This window comes from Epinephelus fuscoguttatus, linkage group LG14, assembly GCF_011397635.1.
Source record: "Epinephelus fuscoguttatus linkage group LG14, E.fuscoguttatus.final_Chr_v1".
Classification (NCBI taxonomy): domain Eukaryota; kingdom Metazoa; phylum Chordata; class Actinopteri; order Perciformes; family Serranidae; genus Epinephelus; species Epinephelus fuscoguttatus.
In genome coordinates, this window is record NC_064765.1 from 36,929,328 (window position 1) to 36,951,023 (window position 21,696).

A 21,696-nucleotide genomic window follows, 5' to 3' on the forward strand; every position below is an offset into this window, starting at 1 on the left:
GGTTTTGTTCTGTTTTTTATAGTTATTCTCGAATAATCAAGTCATTAAGAAAACAGAGCTGGGCTGCACATCAGATTTTTAATGATGGGAAGCATCTTTACTTATGTTTTCACTCCTTTTTTTTTGTGTTGTTTTGCCTCAGCTTTTTCATGATGTAAAGTATCTTAACTGTTTATCAACTTCTTTTCATTAGTCGTCATATTTTAATGACACTGGACTGAGTTCCAGATCTCAAATTACAAATCCTCACAAATTCATAGAAGTTACATAAAATGCTTCACTCTTTCACTTTTTCAATTTATAATTTTTTGTTCTTGAGTCATTATTGTAAATTTGGGTTGACACCTCAAGTGTACTGTCACAATATGCCTGCGCTTGACAATTTCTATTTTCCACAGAATATTTCTTATATACATTTTTAAAAATAGAGTGTGCCAGGGCTGATGTCAAAACCCGGAAGTTTAGTGAGAGAAAGAGAAAGTGAATGTGATTTTTGCATTGCGTTTTGGATTATGTCAGAAAATAAGCTCTGTGGCTAACACAAGTTTATGATACTTACAGGTTTTGTTCAGCGAGATAATCTTCACATATGAACACCTTTCATACCGCATTTGAAGCTTAAATGCGATCGCCAGAAGTAAAACGATAACGTTAGGCTTTAACGGACTACATGACTACTCCACGGTCGCATGACTCTTGACATCACCGCCACTAAGCTTGCAACTGATTTCGGCCGCTTTATTTTAAAAACATTGTATAATTGGGAAATCGGACTGTTTAAGCTAAATAAGAAGCTGTAATGGCGGACTGCCTGTTCGGGAGTGATGACGTTTAATGTCCCTGACAGGGATTGTAGTCGTATTGAGCAACTTGTTAGCAACTGCCTTTTTTACGACACGTAAAAGCTTCAAAATTCACAAGTAGGGTGTTTACTTACGTGTTTTATGTCGTAGAACAAAACCTGAAACTCGCTTAAGCTTTTGTTAACCACAGACCTTATTTGAGGCGTTTTACCAAAATCCCATTCAAAAAACGTATTGACTTTTAGATGAGAGAACCGGAGGTGCTAAAAGCACTAACGGAGTTCCGGGTTTACTGGCACACTCTATTGACATATACTTTACTCTTTTAGTGTGAGATGTGTATTAGTGTGTTTTTGACTGTGACTGCTCCAATGCAATGCCTTAATACACTGCTGCTGGGATCAATAAAGTACATCTAGCTAGCTAGCGCTGGGTGATAAAGAGATTTCCTGATTGCGGTTATGCCAAGTCCTTATTCCTCCATGGGGCCCGAAGCAAAATTTGATTTTGGGGCCCTCTATTACTGCCAATAATACTGATTATTGATCATTCACACACCTACTATAAGTTATTTTATGTTCTACTCTGTCATTACAGATACACTTGTAAAACTAGATGTGAGAACTTTTTGTTGTAGTTAGATTGTAATACACAGTGAGTAAGGCCATGGAAGCAGACAACAGATTTGCAAACTTGCTGAAAAATCTTTCAATTAATATTTGGCAAAGTCAGCAACTCCCCCTACTGGCCACACAGAGAATCAATACATAAAACCTCAAAGAGCAGCGTGGCATGTTTTACCCATCTATGGTTTTTAATCTGAAATGGTAGCAAATTCAGCTACAAGAGCAGCCTGGGGTTGATTTACACTTAATATTCAAAGTGATAAAGTACTAAGTGGGATACCGAATGTCATCTAGGCCAACTATTATTTACTGTAAACACAATCTGCTTTATTATTTTTTGTTTTAAATAAACTGCCACATAGAGGGGACAGTGGGCACAGTGAATGGAGCAAGGGGTGGAGATGGACCTAAGATGAAAAACAACAACAAAAGCTAGCCATGTTAGATGTCATATTACACTTGAAAATGATGCTGCTTATTTTCTAGGTAAAATAGTACAGTTAAAGCTTGTAAAAAGAAAACAATCTGCCAGTGAACAACTGAAAATTGCTTGAGAAGTTTTGAAATAATATGCATTTGTCTAAAAACATGTCCCTTTTCATATGATTACATCTTATATTAAAAATGATTCATCTCAGAATGTTCTGCAGTATGCTGAGCAACTACAAAGGCTGTTTTGTTGTTAACTTACCAGGTAGAGCTGAGGTTGCAGCAGACACAGAGGAGACAGTGGATGATGGAGATGGACCTAAGATGAAAAACATTTCCCTTGTCATATGATTATATCTTATATTAATATCTTAATTAGATAATTTGACTAGAAATTAAATATATACGGTGACAGTTTTTCCCTCACCTGATTCATTAGCCTTGGCTGAGCCTAAGGAGGTGGACTGCCCCTGGGCTGAGTCAGTGCCTCTTCCAAAATACTTTAACAGTGCTCCTGGGGAAGTTTCATATAACTTAACTTAACAGGGAGTTGATGTAAAAGGAATATGTTTATTTACTCTCATAAATTACTATGCTCTGCAGCAAACAATTGCAAACAACATATCTCAAACAATTACTTTCAAAGCTCTTCTAAAAGCTGTTCGTGGGGCAGTTGCAGTCCTTGGTATCTGCTTTTGTGAATGATGATGTAGTCCAATTTCTGGCCCAGGGACTGCCAACGGCCAACTTGACTGGTGTCAAACCAACCTCCGATTCATCTTCTCTCACCCACGTCCTGATGTCTGGAGGGAGCACTTGCGACAGCTGCTTAAGGATGATTGTCTCACCCAGCTGATCATTAGAGCCAGTGTCCACCAAATAATATCTGAGTTACTTAACCTAAATGTTGATTATTCATATCTGACATATTGACAGCTGTAGTCTGCATACAGTTATTTCACACACCATATTTTTCACAAGCCACTTAAAGGAGGAGTCCAGTATTTTGCACTTTGAGCCCCATTTCTGGGTCGTTTATGATGAAATAGAGTGGCTAAGACCAAAATAGTGACGATTGCTCATTTTCGGAGAATTTGGCTTTCCTCTACCTGGCTTAACACTGCTGCCTATGGCCATGTGTATATCTGTCCTAAAACCACCCTAACCGTTCTTTTCAAAGCCATGAAGATCACCGACTTCACAAACTTCCAGGGAGGAAAAGGTGGTGCAGAGCGTGGCAAAAAACGGAACTGAGGATATGGCAGGGCACTGAGGACAAGGAAACAGAGACACAGGTTAGCAAAAATCAGGTTGGTTCAAAGATTGAAAGTACAAGATCCAAAAACACAGCAAAAAAGGGCCAAGCTGGTTACCACTGGAGGATAATCAACGAACTGGCAATGAGTGGAGAATGAGACCAGGTATTTGTGCTGCAGCAGAGGTAAGTGGCAATCAGTGGTGATACAGTTCAGGTGGTGGAGGAGGAGATGCAGCAGAGAAGAAGGTCAGCCACACCCAGCCAGTAACAGACAGGGAAGACAAAGCAAACCAAAACAAGCAGGGAGGGGAACAGAGAGAACGCACACACCCTGCATCCCAACAAAAAATCGTCGCAAACTGAATAGAATAGAATAGAATAGAAACCTTTATTGTCATTGTATACCAGATACAACGAAATTGGACATGCTGCTCCTAATGGTGCACAACAACAATTCCACATTAAAAAGAGTATCACTCATACACACACGTTCCACATTAAAATAGAGTCCATAGTGCAATACTGCATCTATCAGCAGTAGTCAGGTGCAAATAGCAATAAAGTGCAGACAGAGAAAAAACAGAACAAGAAAAAAGTCAATGAGAGTTTATCGCAGTAATAGCCTGGGGGAAGAAACTGGCTACGGTTACATAATGGCTTCTCATTCGGAATGAAATGAATCTGAATGAAATCATTCGGAATTAAAGTGTTTCCAGGTAGTTTACATGGGAAATATTAGTTCCCAAATGAGGGTTTACACGGAGATCAGTTCAATCGCCTTTATTCAGGTCCGCACAAGGTTTGGGGCAGGGAAGGTTTCTGACTGGATAGGGGGCGGGGTGGATGTTACGTGTTTACGTTTACTGGAAGAAAACACTGTAGTCCTCACTCCGGATAACAAGATGCTTGACGACGCTGTTCTTAGTGCCTTTTTCGGGCTTGTTTTGCTTATATTCTTGAAGCAGCAGTACGACAACAACCTTGTTCTGCTAATGCTTCATCTGTTGAGGAGAAGGGAGGTAGAAGGCTGTGCTGTGGCGAATGGAAACTGGTGAGTGCAACGAGTCCGACTGCTCTAAGCTCATCCCATTGCTATGCGCGCTATATACGTCATCGTGCCAGAAGGGCAAGGAAACGAGCATGCGCAGAAAGACCGGAATGAACTTAAAGAGGAATGAGTGTATACATGCACACAAAATTCTTTCATTCAGAATGACAAACGGAATAAACCACCCCCTTTAATCGGATTTAATTTTCAATCGGAATGACTATTTTTCAATCGGAATGACCATTTTTCAATCGGAATGACCGTTTACATGACCACTTTTAATCGGAATGGCCTTTCATTCCGATTAAAAGTGGAATTAAACTGTCTATGTAAACGTACTGTTTCTAAATCTGGATGTGTGTGTTTTGATGGACCGATAGCGCCTGCCTGTTTCAGCAGCTGAAACAGGTTATGGCCAGGGTGAGTGCAGTCTTTTGCGATGGTGGAAGCTCTTTTTAGGTAGCGAGCAGTGGTGATGTCGTTTAATGAGGGAAGTGAGCAGCCGATGACTTTTTCAGCTGTGCGGATGATGCGTTGTAGTGAGTGTCTCTCCGCAGCTGTGCTGCCTGCATACCAGACTGTAATGTTATATGTTATGATGCTTTCAATGGCTGACCAGTAGAAGGTCACAAGCAGCTTCTCCTCCAGGTTGTTCCTCCTCAGCAGCCTGAGGAAAGGGAAGTCCGGTATGGTAGCCTCCTTAGCCTAGTGAGTAGGAAGGCTACCATACCGGACTTCACTACCTAGCATCTTCCTCACCAACGCCAGATCAATCACGCACAAAATGGACGAACTGGAGCTGACCATCGATACAAACAGTTACGGTGTTACGGAAACTGTGGTTTCCATCCGTGTTTTTGCTATTCATCTCGATTGTGGAACTATTTTTTCAGCTGCCTCACACCCGTGTGTAAACTTCCGCTTGATGGTTCATTTGACCCTGAAGCGTTATACACTCCAGCCCACTTGATGGTGATAATGCTCCTTTACATGGGTGGTAGCCACTCTATTTCATCATAAACAACCCAGAAATGGGGCTCAAAGTGCAAAATACAGGACCTCTCCTTTAATAATGCATACTGGAGTTCATGGTTAAAAAAGTGTACAGAGTGCTATAAAATTAAAGCTATAAAGTTAAACTACAAGTTTAATTTTGGTCTGTCTCTAAATTACTGATAGACTTAACATTAATTCCCAGTTGGGATGCTGGTCATTTTCACTAGCAAAAGTGATGGTATGAGAAAGAAAATGAGAAGCTGCTACCTGAAGGTTTTTTACACCGCTCTTTGCTAATCTTAATTAGCATCAGATCTGAGATAATCAGTGTCGACAGTCAATTGCCAGTGTAAATAGTAAAATAGTACAGTAGAGGAAGGGTCAGCATTGGATCATCAGTTTTATTAGACAATACCAGTCCATTAAAATATGCTCAGAATGGTCTAAATACCAGTTCTTATGAAATGTTCACACCAAACACAAAACAAGTGAATATTTGCTCTCACAAGCTATGCTATCAGTTGTGCTAACTAACTGGGGATGGCAGCTAACTGCTAACTTTGTGAGGTGCCATAGCATTGTTCCGACCTCTCATTAGTCTGACGTCCCGTTGTTCCAATATGTGATTATACTAGGCTATACTGTATTTGTGTACCATAGAGGATCAGCAACGCAACAAAAGTAGGCTACTGGTCGAGATACAAGTGTCATAGAGAGGAGAGAGTGAAACACCATAAAATCCTGTTATTAACTCTGGTCCAGGTTGTGTGGGGAGCTCTCCGCGGTGCTGAACAGCTCCCGGCGGGCGTATTTCTACCTTGATGGTGCGCCGCGACTGGCTCTGGGTAAGCTGGGAAAGGCTTGAGGCGGAGCAGGCTCACAGCTTCTGTGTTTGTCACTTTCTTTTTCATTTTAACCCACACCATGATCTTTTCCTGACCCTAACCAAGTGATTTTTGGACCAATGGGCTGTCGGACCAATGGGCAGACCCCACTTTGGTGAGCAGTAAAGTACAAGCAGTAGCTGGAATCAAGTAATGTGAACATGGTCAACATTGCTCTAAACTAGTGTGAACCAAGATGGTCATTTTTCATACTGCAGCAGTACATTACTGCTTCACTCCCTCCGTTGTTTAATTTCTACAATAAAAGACTAACTTGAACTACTCAAAGTAATTTGCTAAGAAACAACTCAACAAAATAAATTACACAAATCATAAAAATATATTTTCAGAATTTAGCTTGTATTCCTATGGCTTTGCTATCTAATGTCTGAAACCTCTCCTTTATTGTTTGTCTCTGTACAGCCCTGATGAGTTGTAGAGCTCCGGGTGCCCACAGGTGGTGACAACACGTTTGTCCTCCATCTGTAACAACAGAAGAATCTTGACTAGATCTCAGTGCTGATAGATTTCATGACACAGTTACTTATAAAGTGAATCACATCCTCATGTATGATTAATTAAAGGGCCAGTGTGTAATATTTGGCATGGTTTATTGTCGAATCTGAATCTGAATCTGAATATTCTACCCATTAATATGTTTATACAAGTGTATAATCGCTATAAATTCATTTGGTTTTCGTTGCCTTATAATTATGCTTTTATATATATATATATATATATATATATAGCAAGGGCCTTGCTTTAGAGAGATCGCCATCTTGCGCCGCCATGTATGTACGGCAGCCCAAGTGGACAATCCAGCCAGCCAGAGAATGCATTTCGCATGTATAAATGAACCACCGAAGACAGCGGGAGGAAGGAAGAAGGAGGAGGAAACAGCAGAGTGTTAGTAGTTCGTCGATAGAGAGTAGTGAAACGTTTTTTTAGTTATAAAGTTTGTGAATGGACCACACTTACCACGCAACAGGGAGAATGAACCCGAACCGTCATCTGCGAGTAAAGAAGACGCAACTTCACTCCTTGTGATGCACTCTCTGCGGCGCTTTTCCTCCTGATGATATATCTCCCCAGCGATGGTAGCACTGAATCCCATTCTGTGCATTCAGCCTCTCTTCTCGCCCGCTCAGCATCAAACACATGGAGTTCCTCATCTGTATGCTCTGGCTCAAACAGGTATGGCTCTGGGTCTGTGTCCGCCACAAGAAACTCTTCAAAATCACGTTCAAAGTCGTCCATTGCAGCTACTATAGTCCGGAGATATTGCTAGGCTAAATAAACAGCTGAGCTCTGTTTACAGGCTACGCTGTCAGTCAGTGTGCGGGCTGGAGATTGGTGGAGCAGAGAGGGGAGGGGGTCCCCACTCGGTATTGTAAACGAGTATGTGTGTATGAAGTGTGTCTGTTACGCTAGAAGAGTCAGAATTTGGGACGGACTCTTTTACCCCCTGGAGTGTTATGGGAGTTTCTGGAGTGCTCAAATAAACGGGCCTTTTTCCCGAGGGCTCCTCCTGTCTCCTGCTCATGAGGGATCCATTACAATATCGTAACATGGTTTAGATTTCTAAATAAATATTCACCTCATCACTAGATAGACCTACTCCTGAAAAACTCTTGTCTGTGCAAGGCTTTTTGTCCCTACGAGGCCACCGTCATTTACCCGACAGGAGGGGTGAGTGAGTGAGCCCTGCAATCTAGAATTTGACCACTGATGTCACTGTTTTCAACCCATTTTACACACTGGCCCTTTAAGTGGATTATTAGTACACTTGGCCTCATATTTATTTACTATAGTGTGGCAGTGTACCAAAGTTCAGATAACCATTGCAATGGTGGGGTTGTCTTGCAGTAGTGGTGGGTGCAGTTTGCAGGGGTGTGTCTTGTGTGCTACAAATGGAATATGTCTGCAGTTATGCATGTCTCAGAAAAATGGCAGAGCTTTCGTCACACACCAGCAAGAGTGTTTATTGGTCTGGAGTGGGGCAGTGTATTCTGGTAATTGGAGGCTTTCTACCTTTTGAGCAAAAGCAAATACCTCAGCCCTTTTCTTGTTTTCTCTGGTCATGTCGCACCAATTTTAAAAGTATTTACATTTTCCTATTGCAAAGACAGCCCAGTTTTTTGAACAGACCATCTTTCTGGCAGTGAAATTCTTCTGTAAGTACATGATTGTTAATAAATATTGATTTTTTTGTATATAAGAGTGAAAATTCTGCAGATATGTTAAAATATTTCATTGACTGCTTTTTAAATTATAGATGTTGACTTCATTGATGTGTATAATGCTTTGCAATGCCAAACATCCACCCATGGACATTTATGTTGTCAAAGTGTTGGAGCTGCCATGCAAGGCAATATAATTACACTTCAAGAACACTTTGTTTCTGTTGAGAGGAGCTGGGAATCAAACCAACACCAGCCATCATCGAATATCACGTGGGAACTAGTCAAAACACTGATTCAGAGGTGGTGGATGATTTTGCTCAGGGCCACATAAATGCTTGTTCCGGCTTTGAAAATGGGGATTGCTTTTAAACTGTTCTGCCATGTCCCTGAGTTGAGTGAAACGTGATTCCTATGATGAGGTTTTTATTTACAAGAGGGAGGAATAATCTGCCTCTCTTGTTGTGTCATGCCAGGCTGCAAATAATCCCTGTGTGTGTGTGTGTGTGTGTGTGTGTGTGTGTGTGTGTGTGTGTGTGTGTGTGTGTTTTCCCCTCGGAGCATGTAGGCTACAGATGTTCAGCCCCCTCTCTCTCCCTCGCTGTCGGTCTCTCCCCTTTCCTCTCTCTCTTTCTCTCTCTCGTGAGGATGAGTGCAGACCGTGTACAGCATCGCACACACAAACACATTCCTTTCCTGCAGCCTCGCGCGGCAGACAGTCTGATGCCATGACCGAGAACACATCCATTCTCTGCTGAGAACCATGCGCTGCCGGCTGAGCCCTGCTGGAATGAACCGACTGAAAGGAGCTTTCAAGAGACTCACCTGTGGATTTGCGCCGTCAAGATGCCTTATTTGACCAAACCTCTGATTTTACTTCTGTGTCTGGTTATTACTGGTGAATGCCGTAAGCACGGCCACCGGGTGCGTAGATGGACCGGTACCGTGGAAACGCAAAAGCATGGCACGTAAGTGAAAAATAGATACAAGATGCCAAAATGTGCAACATCAAATATTTTTTTTCAACTGAAATGTCATTATCACTACACTTATCAGGTTACATTAGACAGTAGGCAACCGCTGGACAATGTGAACATTATTTAGCTGGGATCTATGCAATGATGGTTTTAAGATGCTCCAGAGAAGTGGATATATATATATATATATATGTATATATATATATATATATATATAATGTTTTACATCATCTTCCCTAATAAATAGAATAAGAAAAAGACCACTTATCAAAAGAAACAGCTATCACTTGTAATCACCTGTAGATAGTCAAAATGTATTATGGAGTACCATGTTACAGTATCTAGTATCTTATAAAGCATTGGGGTCATTGTCTTTATACCTTCATTATTTTTCTCTCAGTAGTATTATTTTAGTTGTAAAAGATGTTTTCTTTACTGCTTTTGTAAAAAAGCAACCGTTCAAGTCTGAACTTTGTGCACTGCATAAATGAGGTGTGTCAGCAGTGGATCTCTCAGGCTTTGTTTCAGAACATCTTGTTAAAAAGGTGCCCGACAGTTTGTGTATGGGAACACTTCTAAACAAGATCATTAACATGTATTGATTCCTTTATGACATAGAGGAGTGGAAATGATAACAATCCTATAAAAAAGTAAGTGAAAGTATTTAAAATGGTTAATGGACTGCAGCTCTGTCAGGTGGTGGTGAAGCTGCCTGCAAGACTCTTGATCTGCTCATCAGGAGAACTTTGGCATTCAGAAGGACACTTTGACATACTGTTGGAGCCTGAAAGCATCCATCATTTGTTCAAATACGTAAAACAACCAGCACTTAAGTTAAGCAGACTAAGACCTCTTGTGGCTGTGTAAATTATGACACTGACACTGACATAGAGCTTCAAAACCTTGTAGGGTGGAGGCTAAGGTGGGTGACTGGATCATCAAATCACTCACTTAAATGTTGGAATCATTGTCCCAGCTCCCACACAGTCAGCATTGGTTTGTCACAAAATGTCCACTTTTAGTTATGACCATGATTTTCCCTTAAACCTTAATCTAGCAGGGTTTTTCCTCTTCTTTTTTTTAAGATTGTTTTTGTGGGCTTATGCCTTTAATGGATAGGACAGTGTGTGAAATAGGGAGACACAGAGAGAGAGCGGGGACTGACACGGAGCAAAGGGTCGCAGGCCTGACTCCAACCCGTGACCACTGCAGTGAGTTGGGCGCCGGCACCACTACGCTACTACGCCCCAGGCTTTTTCTTTAAATATAAATCATATTGTCATGGTGTAACAGGCATATTCACTTTAGAATTAACTGACAAATAATGTAGCTTTGCTGATAGGGGCACCAGATCAGAATATACTCCTACTACTGAGTATACTACTGAGTCCTTTTTGGAAGGCAGTGGCTCAAACCATTTTGAAAGCATTCAAAGTCCAAACATTTTGGCTCTCGCCATCTTGGTTTTTTGGAGAGGGTGAAGATGTGGAGGAGCGAGGGGTGGATCTGACTGAGCCCTTATTTATGCATAACTTTAAGCCTTGTAAAATATAAACCAGTGAGTTGTTTAAAAACTCATCCAGATACAGTTGTAATGAATGGGGAAATCAGTCACAGTCACATGTTGTAAACATGTTTATTTCTGCTGTAAAGTTGGGCATTTTGATGTGAGGGTCTATAAGAATTGACTGGCTTCTGGAGTCAGCCTCAAGTGGCCATTAGAGGAACTATAGCTTTTTGGAACTTGAGCTTTGGCTGCATCTTTCAACCCTGGAAGTTGCTGCTTGCTTAAAACCTGTTTCGTTGCTTAGTTTGAGGAACTTATTGTAGTATTAGGAGGGATCTGGGAATCAAAAAGATTGGCCCTCTAATCTGTATTATTCTTTCTACGAATGCCAAAAAAACGGAGAGGTTTTTGGCGGGGAGGTGTACTAAGTTTTGAGAGTCCAGTCTCTGTGGTTAGATTTAGGCAACACTTTGGTGAAGATTGCGTTCTTGATTAAATGTTAATAAACATCTTACCTGTACCTTGACCAAGTGCTGGCATAACGGAGATGTGCAACACCAAATTTTCATTTTTGTTTTCTGTTAAATGCCTGTATACCTTTATATCAGTCTGTGATCCCTCTCTAAATTTGTGGATCCATTAATGCACCACAGACAAAGCTCTCCATTAGTTTTCTTGTTCCTTAGCAGCAGTTTTGGACTTGCTGGATGGATAACTGATCTGTTGATCCATTCAGAGCTTATTAGATCAGAGAGGAGCAGCTGTTGCAGGTGAATGCAAATGTCAGACCCAGCAGACTGAAAGGTTAAGTGTTACTTTCAATATGCCCGTTGTTCCGCTGCTCCATCACTGCCCCGAGTGCGCTCTGCGCTCCAACAGTGTGGTGCTACAAATAACCGATTGGTATACATATTCCAACAGTGCTCCTAAAGAATAATCCAGTTCTACAGGTGTGTAGGAGATCATAATGTAGCCTGGGTTTGAAGGTTGTGATACAAGAAATGGCGCTAAAAAGTGGGGAAAGAGCCATTGGACCTCCTTCCACTTTTTTCCCCTGGCCAACATTTACTTTAGTCATGTATCACAACTGGACTGATCCCATTGCAAGATGGTCTCTAGTTTACTGATGAGTTCAGTATCAACATCTTTGCAATTTTGGGTGCTGTGGGGGCCAGAAGTAGGGGGGTAGAAAGTAGAGAAGGGGCCATTTGTCCATCACATTACACCACTGGCTCATGAAACTTTACAGGAGATCACAATGAAGTTTGAAGGATGTGGTACAACAAGGGCACTGAAAAGTAGGTACGTAGTCAGTAAGGAAGGGGCCACTGCCCCCTCCAACACTGTCAATTAAATTAAAACTATTTTCTTCTTGTTAAATGATATAGATATATGTTTCTTTATAAAACACTGCAAATCTTTAATTTATTAATGTCATTTCTGGGAGACAGGGTTAGACATGACACAAGAGACCACCGTTTGCCTCCCATCTCCTACAAACATTTTTTTTTCATGACCACAATTTTTCTGTAACCTTAGCCTTGTGGTGATTATTTCACTATTTCACCAACTCTTTTTGTTTGTGGCTAAATCTATCCAAACTATAGCCATCAGATAGAAAGAAGCTATTGGTAATCATTTTTTTAATTATGATATGCACAATCAATGCTGTCCGACTGATTGAAAATGTTCATATGTTGTTGGGGAGGACTGATACAAACAATGTATGTTGTAGGACTTGTTGGAGTCAAACTGCCAACATGATGGTAACTTCTCAAACTTGACTTGGCTCATGAGTTTAGCCACAGTGTTAGCCATGATAAAAAAGTCTCTATGCAAGCTAATTACAACAATTCTTACAGAGCATAATAACAGCTTCAACATTAGTGAACGATCAGATTGATATAGGTTTCAAATCATTGTCATGCAAAACACAAACTTAAATCCACAAAATGTGGGAGATTAAAAGACTTAGGTCTCAGGCTGAGCCAATGGCAGTAACTCGGTGAGACTTCTTTTGACTGCAGGAACCCTAACCATATAAGTCACTCCCTCTTCTGAGTCCGTTGCACCAAATGTGCTGCATTCCAACAAATACAAACCCAAAATGGAGGGCACAATATTTATCTCTTCTTCTTTGCTCGCTGGTAGAGAAAACGTATATCTGTCTTTCATAGCTCTGCCAGAGCATTGCCATGTGAAGCTCATCTGTCCTTAGAGGTGATTTAACACAGCATGTGGTCTGCCATCACTGTTAGAGACACTGACAATTACCACAGCTCAACTTTCCATTCAACCAAGGGCACAAATACAATTTTAGGAGTGGCATGTCTGCAGTTAGGATGACTGTTTTGCTTGAACATGGGGTTGATCTCAACATTTCTATACATTTGCATTTTCTCTATTGTGATATAATGATGAGTTTCTGTGTGAGCTTTGAGTTGCTGACATTTTATGCGTGATCTTTAGGAAGTTTGGAATGCAGATGTTATGCACAATAGAACACTGAAGGTGAGAAAAAAGAAATCGGTTGTAAATAATTGTTCAATTTATGTAGTTCTTGTTCTCAGTTCTCACAGCAGATTGGTTCAGTATTCTCTGGTGTTGATGCTTTTTATCTCTTCAAAACCAAACCCCACTCTACCAGTTGCCTACCTTCTAACAGTGAATGTCATTTTCCTCCAGCTCCTTGCCAAAGAAGCCTCCAGATGTGACAAAGTCTCGGAAAACAAAGACAGAGCATCTGCTCAAAGTAGACGATCATGACTTTACCATGAGGCCAGCATTTGGAGGTAGGTGTGGAATGCTCTCCTGTCATTAGAAGTCAGTGATGAATTTTAGTGTCTCACAGGACACAAACAGTGATCTCCTGGGTGAAAGTCTGGTGTTTGTTTGACCCTTCTACAATCCTGACCTCCTCCACTGTGGACTTTCTCACATTTTATACTACCTATGGCAGGAGTGTCCAAACTTTCTTGAATGGGGAACAGATTACATGATGTGAAAATACCTGCGGGTCACCTGCTTCTCTCATCAGGTGGCTTTTTACTCAGTCACATCATACAATAAGACAAACCCAACAGTTTCATCTTTTACTGAAAAATGATTAAACTTTCCAGTGCCCCTGAAAGCGGCACATCTTTACTCGTCTTTGCTGTGGCTATGTCTATTACCTAGCAGGAAATGTCTGCTAGGTAACCATTAGTTTGGTTGCTTACCATCTTTTAATGGAAAGTTCTGCCTGCTTAGTTCCTACTTGTTGCCTGTCCACAGACTGTATGACAGTGCTGCCATCGAGAGCTGAACAAAAAAGGAAAGCAAGCTTGCTTGATTAACGAATAACGTGTGGCAGGCCACATATAGTGCAGTTTGAGAGACAAGCCGCGGGCCATTTAAAATTAGTCTGTGGACCATGATTGGCCCTGGAGCCGGACTTCAGCCATGTCTGTCCAGGGGGCTGTAACATGAAACCCCGCCCATTGGGAGACGTTGTTGAACCAGGGAATTCATGTATCAACCACAACAAAGGATTCTATATTGACTTTCTATTGGCATAGCTGCTGTTGTGCCGAAATCTCAACACATTACATTCCACCATGTGTCATTTCATGTATTTCTGTGAAACAAGATTGAGCTTTTTTTTTTTTTTTTTTTTTTTAACCACATCTCATTTGCCTGATTGCTGGCTTGTAATGTAAACTCCATTCACTGATAAAGACCTTCAGTGATGTGGTTAATAGCTCTAGGAAAAGCTAGTGGATGTCTGGCCAGTCTTTTGAGGAAGAACAGTATTAAAATTAATACAGCAAGTTTGGTCGTCCTGATTTATGAACTTCCAGATTTTCAGAATCTCGAGAGTCTGTCATGCATCAGCTTTTTTGTTGTTGCTGTTGTTGTTGTTCGTTTGTTTTATACTGTTATTTGTGTGGAGCTCAAATTCGAATGTTTGATCTCAGCAGCAGGACATGAGATTTTGGTCAGATATCTCTCTCTGAAAGAGTTGGGTCCTGATGACACAGCTGTGTTTTTTTTTTTTTTTTGTTTTCGTGTTTATATGTTATACATATGACATCTTCATATCAAATGTATATTGACATTGACATTTGACATTGACATTTTCATGACATTTTTCTATATTATTTAGATATATATAAAAAATAGACTTAATTTCCATTTGATAGAAAACACTGACTGCACCTTTCAAAAAAAGAAAAAAATGAGTAAAAACTCATTTCATTTGCAATTTATTTTACAATAAATTAAAAAAAAAAATCATCTGTTGCTCACATTGATTCACATAATGGTCTTTGACATATCAGTCAGTATTAACTTACTGTCAATATATTGTTGACTGATAAGTAACAAGACTCTCAGTACAGAAATGCCAAAGACATGTTTGAGGTCATTTAAGTCCAGTTCAGACCAAAGATGCACAATGGGATGAAACTGTTTTAGAATGTTGCAGAGAAAAGTTGCAGCGGTGTGAACTGGCTGGTCTGAGCTCGACTTAAGCCGTGTCACAAGCCTGCAACTCAGCTGGTCAAATCGCCAGGTACGGGTTTTACAACATAAACCATGTCACCTGTTTAAACAGCCAATTGGCTTGTAGTGAAATCCACTGGTCAAGCCAAAATGACTGCAGACGACATGTTCGCTTGCTGCAGCAGGTGCTTCATTACTGCTGAGCCCTCTGTTTCTGTCCTTATAGTGTGCCGGTGTCAGACGGTAGGTTGCTGCTGCTGCTGCTGCTCTCTGTATGTGCTTATGGGCTTTAGAAACGGTGTCTCCATTACATATTTTGCACACCAGAGAGCACTGACATTCTTGTTTACAGCGTCAGATTTCCCTCTCAGTCCTTAGGAAAAATGGTTGTTTTTGCTTTGGGTTTGTGTACAAAATATATATATATATATATATATATATATATATCAGCCTATATTGTTAATATATTTTGTATTCAGACTGCAGATTTTTGTAGTTCTCAAATTCCAGTATTTGTATTGGCCATAGGCTTTAATAGAACATATAAGCTTTAATATATGAGTCGAAAAGTGTGCCAAGGGTGTAGGAGAACTATGGTGACTGACGTGAAAATGTGAAAATATGAATGGCCCTATCAAGAGCCACTGTTTGATTTGTCTGTTCTGGGCTACTGTAGAGCAACATGGTAGACTCCATGAAAGAGGACATGCTCTGTATGTAGATATAAACAGCTCATTCTAAAGTAATAAAAACATAATGATTCTTACAGCCAAAATAGGAAGATCCAAAAGTGCTTGATCCTACATTTCTATCAATTACATCTATCGTTTGCCTCCATGTGTCTCATAATTGATTGGTCTTTGTTGTCCAGAACCCAACCAGTCAGCAGAATAAATGTTGGCATTGGACATTTCTGCAAAATACAGATATATTACATTTGTATGTCATTATACAGTTGATACATTGCAACTTTATGTTAAAGCTTTTTGTTTCAACAATGCTGGTCAATGTGTGGTTATGTTTATGTTTATGTTTATGTTTATTTTATTTAAGAAGGGACAGTGCACATTAATTAAGTCACGTAAATGTGCCAGATTTAGCCATACAGGCTAATTTTCATCTGCAGTCCCTGGCAGGTTGACGGTATATACATATATATATGAACAGGCATTAAAATAATGTACAGAAGTACAAAAGCACATAAGCACGGATAAAAGGCATGTCCATAGAAAGGCAGATAAACATATATAGAAAGCACATAAGCTCAGAGCAAGTACATAACCACAGACAAAAGCACATAACAAAGCACATAGCAGAAACAGCAAGATTTAAGTAACTTAACCATATAACAAAAACATTAAAAACTTACTATACAAAAGTAGAACATAAAACATAACATAGACCAAAGCACACAGCCAAGAAGAGGCACAAAATGATCATGTTTTGGCTTAAGATAGCTGGTTTTGAGGCCACGATCCCTGCTGAAAATGTAGCAATGTCTCAGTAAAAAACGACTGCTTTTTTTTTGGCACTACTCCTGCTGGAAAAACAGCCATGGATCCCTAAAACACCCACATGTGGTGGCTGGAAAGCCACTTTAAACACAGCAAGGACAAACCAGTTCTGTTGTTTGTTGATCTCAAACAGTGGTCTGCAGCTTGGTAGACGTCTCCATCATCCACCATTCTCTCCACTTCCAGATGACAGCGTCAGCTCATACACAACATCAGTCTAGAAATGTTGATATGATTTGTATGATCTGTACAGATGTAACATTCATGGTTTGCAGAGATGTACAATGCCAACAGTTTCTTCCAGTGAGTGGGCTGCTAGACCTTTGATGTTACGCCAATTTAAAGTATCATCTCAAAGCGTGAAGCATCTTTAGCCCGCACCTGTTTGGACTGAGTTTAACAGACATATTTTTTGTTCTGCTGGCTGGATCACAAGAAAAACTAGATCTAAAGCTTTTTTTCCCAGGCTGACAATCTAAATGTCTCTCCTGGGTTTTTAAGATAAATTTCTCAGTATGATAGATGCTCACGCATTAAGGAGTTGTTCCCTGAGTTGTGAAACATCCCACTGGTGTCGTTCTGTGTGCCATCTAAAGACAGCAGTTCACAAGATGTTTCACAGTGTTGTGTTCAAGCTGTATGTCTTGGTATCTTTGTAAGGCACGAGTTAAAATCTAAAGATAGCAGTACTTTATCATAGAAATACTTCAGAAAGTAGCTCAAGGCTAGTTCTTTGTTGATATGCTTAGAAGTGTCTGCCTCTTGTATCTCTTTTGAGCAATCAAGTGAAACTTGTAGGACTGCTCAAAACTCAAAACTTGACTGGGCTTTCATGAAGATATTTGGATACCAGGATACACCCACACCTCTGCTCTGAAATAGGGCGAGAAAGGGAATAAATCTTCTGACTCTTCTTCCTTTTGAAGTTGTACCTTGTTGGGAGCAGAAGTGTAACTGTCATTAAGCGAGATCACTCCTCCCCTGTTAGAGCGATTGTTACTTCAGAGAAAGGCAGAGCATGTAGCAGGAGGTCACAGTGGAAATGGGACTAAAAATAGCACGGGTACAGGCACAAAGTCCCAGCAGAGAATGCACGGCTCTAGTCGCATTAGTATAAAGAGTCTCATACTCCATCCTTTTCCCTAGAAAGGGCTGCCCCCTCCAGATGTGTTTAAACCCGTAGCTTTTTTTATATTGAATAATGCTTTAACATGGTTTTTCCACCAAAACAGATCAGTAAGCTACTGGCTTAGTCGCATCCGAATGAAAGAGGCTGAAAATTGAAAATGCCCCCAAACACACCCCACCACTTCCTCCACATACTGTAGGCAAGTCAATAACAGACTCAGAGCCCATAGAGCAGCTTGTTGTTATCCAAGTTAGAGGCTTGATGTTAGAAAGTATATCTACTTGTTTTTAATAAAGATTATTACAAGTTTTTACTTTTGTAGCTGCAAGTATCAGATGTATCAGTCATGATAACATTGTACTCATGTTGTGACCGAGATCTTTGAATTGGGCAACATCGCTAAAATAAAGTCCACTCACACAAGAAAAACAAGCATTTAGTCTTAAACAAGCCTACACTTTACCCAGATTCTCTATATCACTTTATTTGGAAGTCAAACTCAAAGTCTTACTTTTCTACTGGTAGCACTGATGCTATCAACATTTTTATTAGTCTGTCGCACCAGCACATGATTTGGTCACACCCTTTCTTTGTTGATGTTGTTATTATTAATCAGATAGCCAAAAAAAAAAGATGAATTAATTGAAAAATGCCCACCCACAGCATTACATGTTCAGTGTTCAGGGTTGGGAAATGATCTAATACTAGTAACAGTGTTACATATTTAAAATACAAAATGTAAATAACTGTATTCTGTTAGTTTAAATTGCCAGCATTCTGAATACAGTTGCTGTCTTTAAAAATAGACAAAAAAATTTATGGAAATGAGTAACAGTTATTTTTTAACATTTTAATTTTCATTCATCAGTGTTGTAGCCTTTAATTCTTACATTTTCCAGTTGTTTAAATGTGTAGCCTATACACTGGATTAAAAACAAAAAAAGGTTTTAATATCGAGTCAGCTATATTTGTCATACATCTACAGCCTAGCGCCTTTTCCTAAAATTTGCTAAATGACAATAGTGATGGCTAGTCTTGAGTCTCCTTAGTGAGGCTAGCTATTGATTCCAAATCCAAAAAAGAAGATGTCTCAGAGGAAAATAGAAAATTTCATAGTGAGTGGACAGATTTGTTTGCTTTCATGACTAACGCTGCAAAGTTTACGTACCAAATATTCATAAATAGCTCACTGCAGAGTGGCTACTTTGTTGTAAAACATGTTAATGAATGCTCATTTACACTGATTATGAATATTTCCAGGCTAATTTAGATTAAATAAGCTGTGTTGCCATCACTATAAGGAACAAATATGCATTGTGGCTTCAGTCGGATTTGAAAAAAAAAAAAAAAAAAAAAAAAGGCCACTTCTTTTTGTGTTTTTATAGTCAAGATGGCTGACCCCTGTCCTGCGAATGATGTAGCTTGCATGTCGTTTCCTTTAAATATCACTTAAACATTAATAAAAGTGCAAACATAGAAAGATAACAAGTACTTGTCCAAGTGGTTGCGTCTCCAGTCGAGCGCGCAGATCAATGTAGCCTACATGGTTTGCTTACTTGACATTAAAGAGGTGCATACATAAAGCATTTGGTGTGGACAGAAAGTGATGTTCGCTTGCTGTTAGGACAAGGTGTGAAATTCATGTGAGGCATGCATTTCCCATAATGAGATTTAGTAGAAAGTGTGTGCAGTGAACCTGCCACACACCAATGGCAGAGGAGATTCACAGCCAGGACACTGTCAGGAATGTGTTTTCACTATGAAAATATAAGACCAATGTATAGCCTGGTAAGACCGTCCTGATGATGTGAGCTCAACATTCTGTTTTTCTCTCTATATCAGTCTGGACTCCGTAGTGCCCTGCCTCGTACCCAGAAATTAAAATCCAATTGAGGCGAATCAGGGATCGGCAACATAGCTGACAACATATGCAGCCAGTCAATAGTTGCTGACATAAAATGCATAAAATGCCACAGTTGAAAGGACAGGGAGCTACCAGAGTAATTCCGATTTTTCTTTAGGGGACTATGAATCTCAGTACAAAATTTGATGACTATCTAGTAAGGCAGTTTTCAAGACATCTTGCTCTGGATTAAAGTGTTAGGCAGCTGATGATGATTATTTCCATCCTCAGGACCTACTTTAGGTCTATGGCTTAGATTCATGGCTTTAACTCCTCTTGAAATTCCTTTTTTGTTTTCACTTGAGTACAGCCCCCCCAAAAAAGACAGAATCTCAATTTAATTTTGACTTGTCACAGCAGGAAAAGCACAGGTGTAAATAATGAGGCTATTTGGGTAAATTCCATCTAGATGCTTGAGTTTCAGGTCCATGGTATCCTAAATGCCCTCACTGGAACACTTGCATGGAACAGAGCCATCCTTAATGTTGTTATATATGCCTGAGCTTTTTCTACTGTAACAAGGCAACATGTCAGCTGTGAAAAAGGCCTATTAAAGGGATAGTTTTATTATTACTTACAATCAGTCAGTCAGCATGCCCCCAGTTTGGAGAAGCAGGCTGGAGCACCAACACAGAAGCTAAACAATGTACTGCTATGGAAAGGAAAAAGCAACAAAAATGTTTTAGGCACCTTTAAAAATCCACTTTTCTGTTAGACGGCGATTTCCAACGGGGCACTGAAGCTGTTATATGGCTCTCCTCCAAGCCCAATTCCATAGAGAAACATAGTTATTTACCATTGCTCAACACACAGATTGTCTATTACTGCCTCAGTTACTTAGTTTGTTTGTGCTATTGTGTGGTTGAAGGGTTAGTTCAGATTCAACAAAGCCACTTTAATAACACTGACTAATTGATCAAGGCAGCAGTAGACCAACAGAAAATTACTGTTTTCGTCAGTCTGATGATTTGATGAAATCATAGATGTGGATCTGAAGCTGGTAATGGCTTCCCCATTATTACTTGCTGTCTTTTTTTGGTGCAACTCTTTTTAAGTTGCTAAAATGCTTATTGCTGCTGACCTCTCCATAGCAGTTCATTAGTTAGCTTCTGTGACGCTAGTACCGCCACCTCTCCAACTTGGGCACATGCTAACTGACATCTACTGTATGTAATACACTGCCTATGGTTAAGTGCCTCATACAACAAGCCTGGTTCCAGACCATAGACCCCGCCCACTCAACTGAGTAGGCTTGCATCTGTGGTCTGGCATACTGCAATGAATTTGTGATTTATCTCGTCCAAACAATGGAAGGACCAATGACCGCCGGGGGTAGGGGCGGGTCTAGCGATTAGCCAATCAGCGCCACGCTGATGTCAAGCTGTACGCCGGTAGGTAACTGGTGAGGATAGCAACAATAGCGACCACTACAGATCCTACAGACCACATTAACGATGCTATCGAGGTATTTCGCCACTACTCACGTTAATGGAGGACCAAATTAAGGAAGCTGCTAAACTGGATGTAACGGTGATGCAGCTGGGCGTGCACGACAATGGAGACATTTTAAACGGGCAATGCTCGCTTGTTTTTGGCACCCCCGAGGCATGGATACTAATGACGTCAGATTCTGGGTGAGTCGTTGATCTCTACTGATTGGTTAGGGAAAAAATCAAATTCCCTCCCCCTTGTAAATCGCCTTCAATGGAAGCCATGTCAGACTGAAGGTTCTGGGAGCTTCAGTCTGACACTATCATACAACCACACATTAAAAAATCCAAACTATCCCTTTAAAGGTTCTCTCAAGCAATTTAGTATTTTACCTCCATAGCTGTGAAACTCCTGAGATTCTATTGATTCAGTCAATAGCATTTTTTCATTCATCCCACCCTGCCTATGAAACTAATCTCACACCCCCAGTTTGTAATGCAAGCTGAAGCTTAGATACCCCTTGATGTCA

The 21,696-nt window shown here is 40.3% G+C and overlaps 1 protein-coding gene across 1 annotated transcript in view; it reads left to right on the forward strand.

The window, feature by feature from the left end:
• Positions 1-8,835: 8,835 nt before the first annotated feature.
• gabrr2a (gamma-aminobutyric acid type A receptor subunit rho2a) overlaps positions 8,836-21,696 on the forward strand; it is a 94,550-nt gene continuing 81,689 nt past the window's right edge. The window contains exons 1-2 of the mRNA XM_049596295.1: positions 8,836-9,192; positions 13,394-13,500. Of these exons, the coding sequence (XP_049452252.1) occupies positions 9,071-9,192; positions 13,394-13,500 (229 nt within the window). The 5' untranslated portion in view covers positions 8,836-9,070. The remainder of the gene's footprint in view (positions 9,193-13,393; positions 13,501-21,696) is intronic.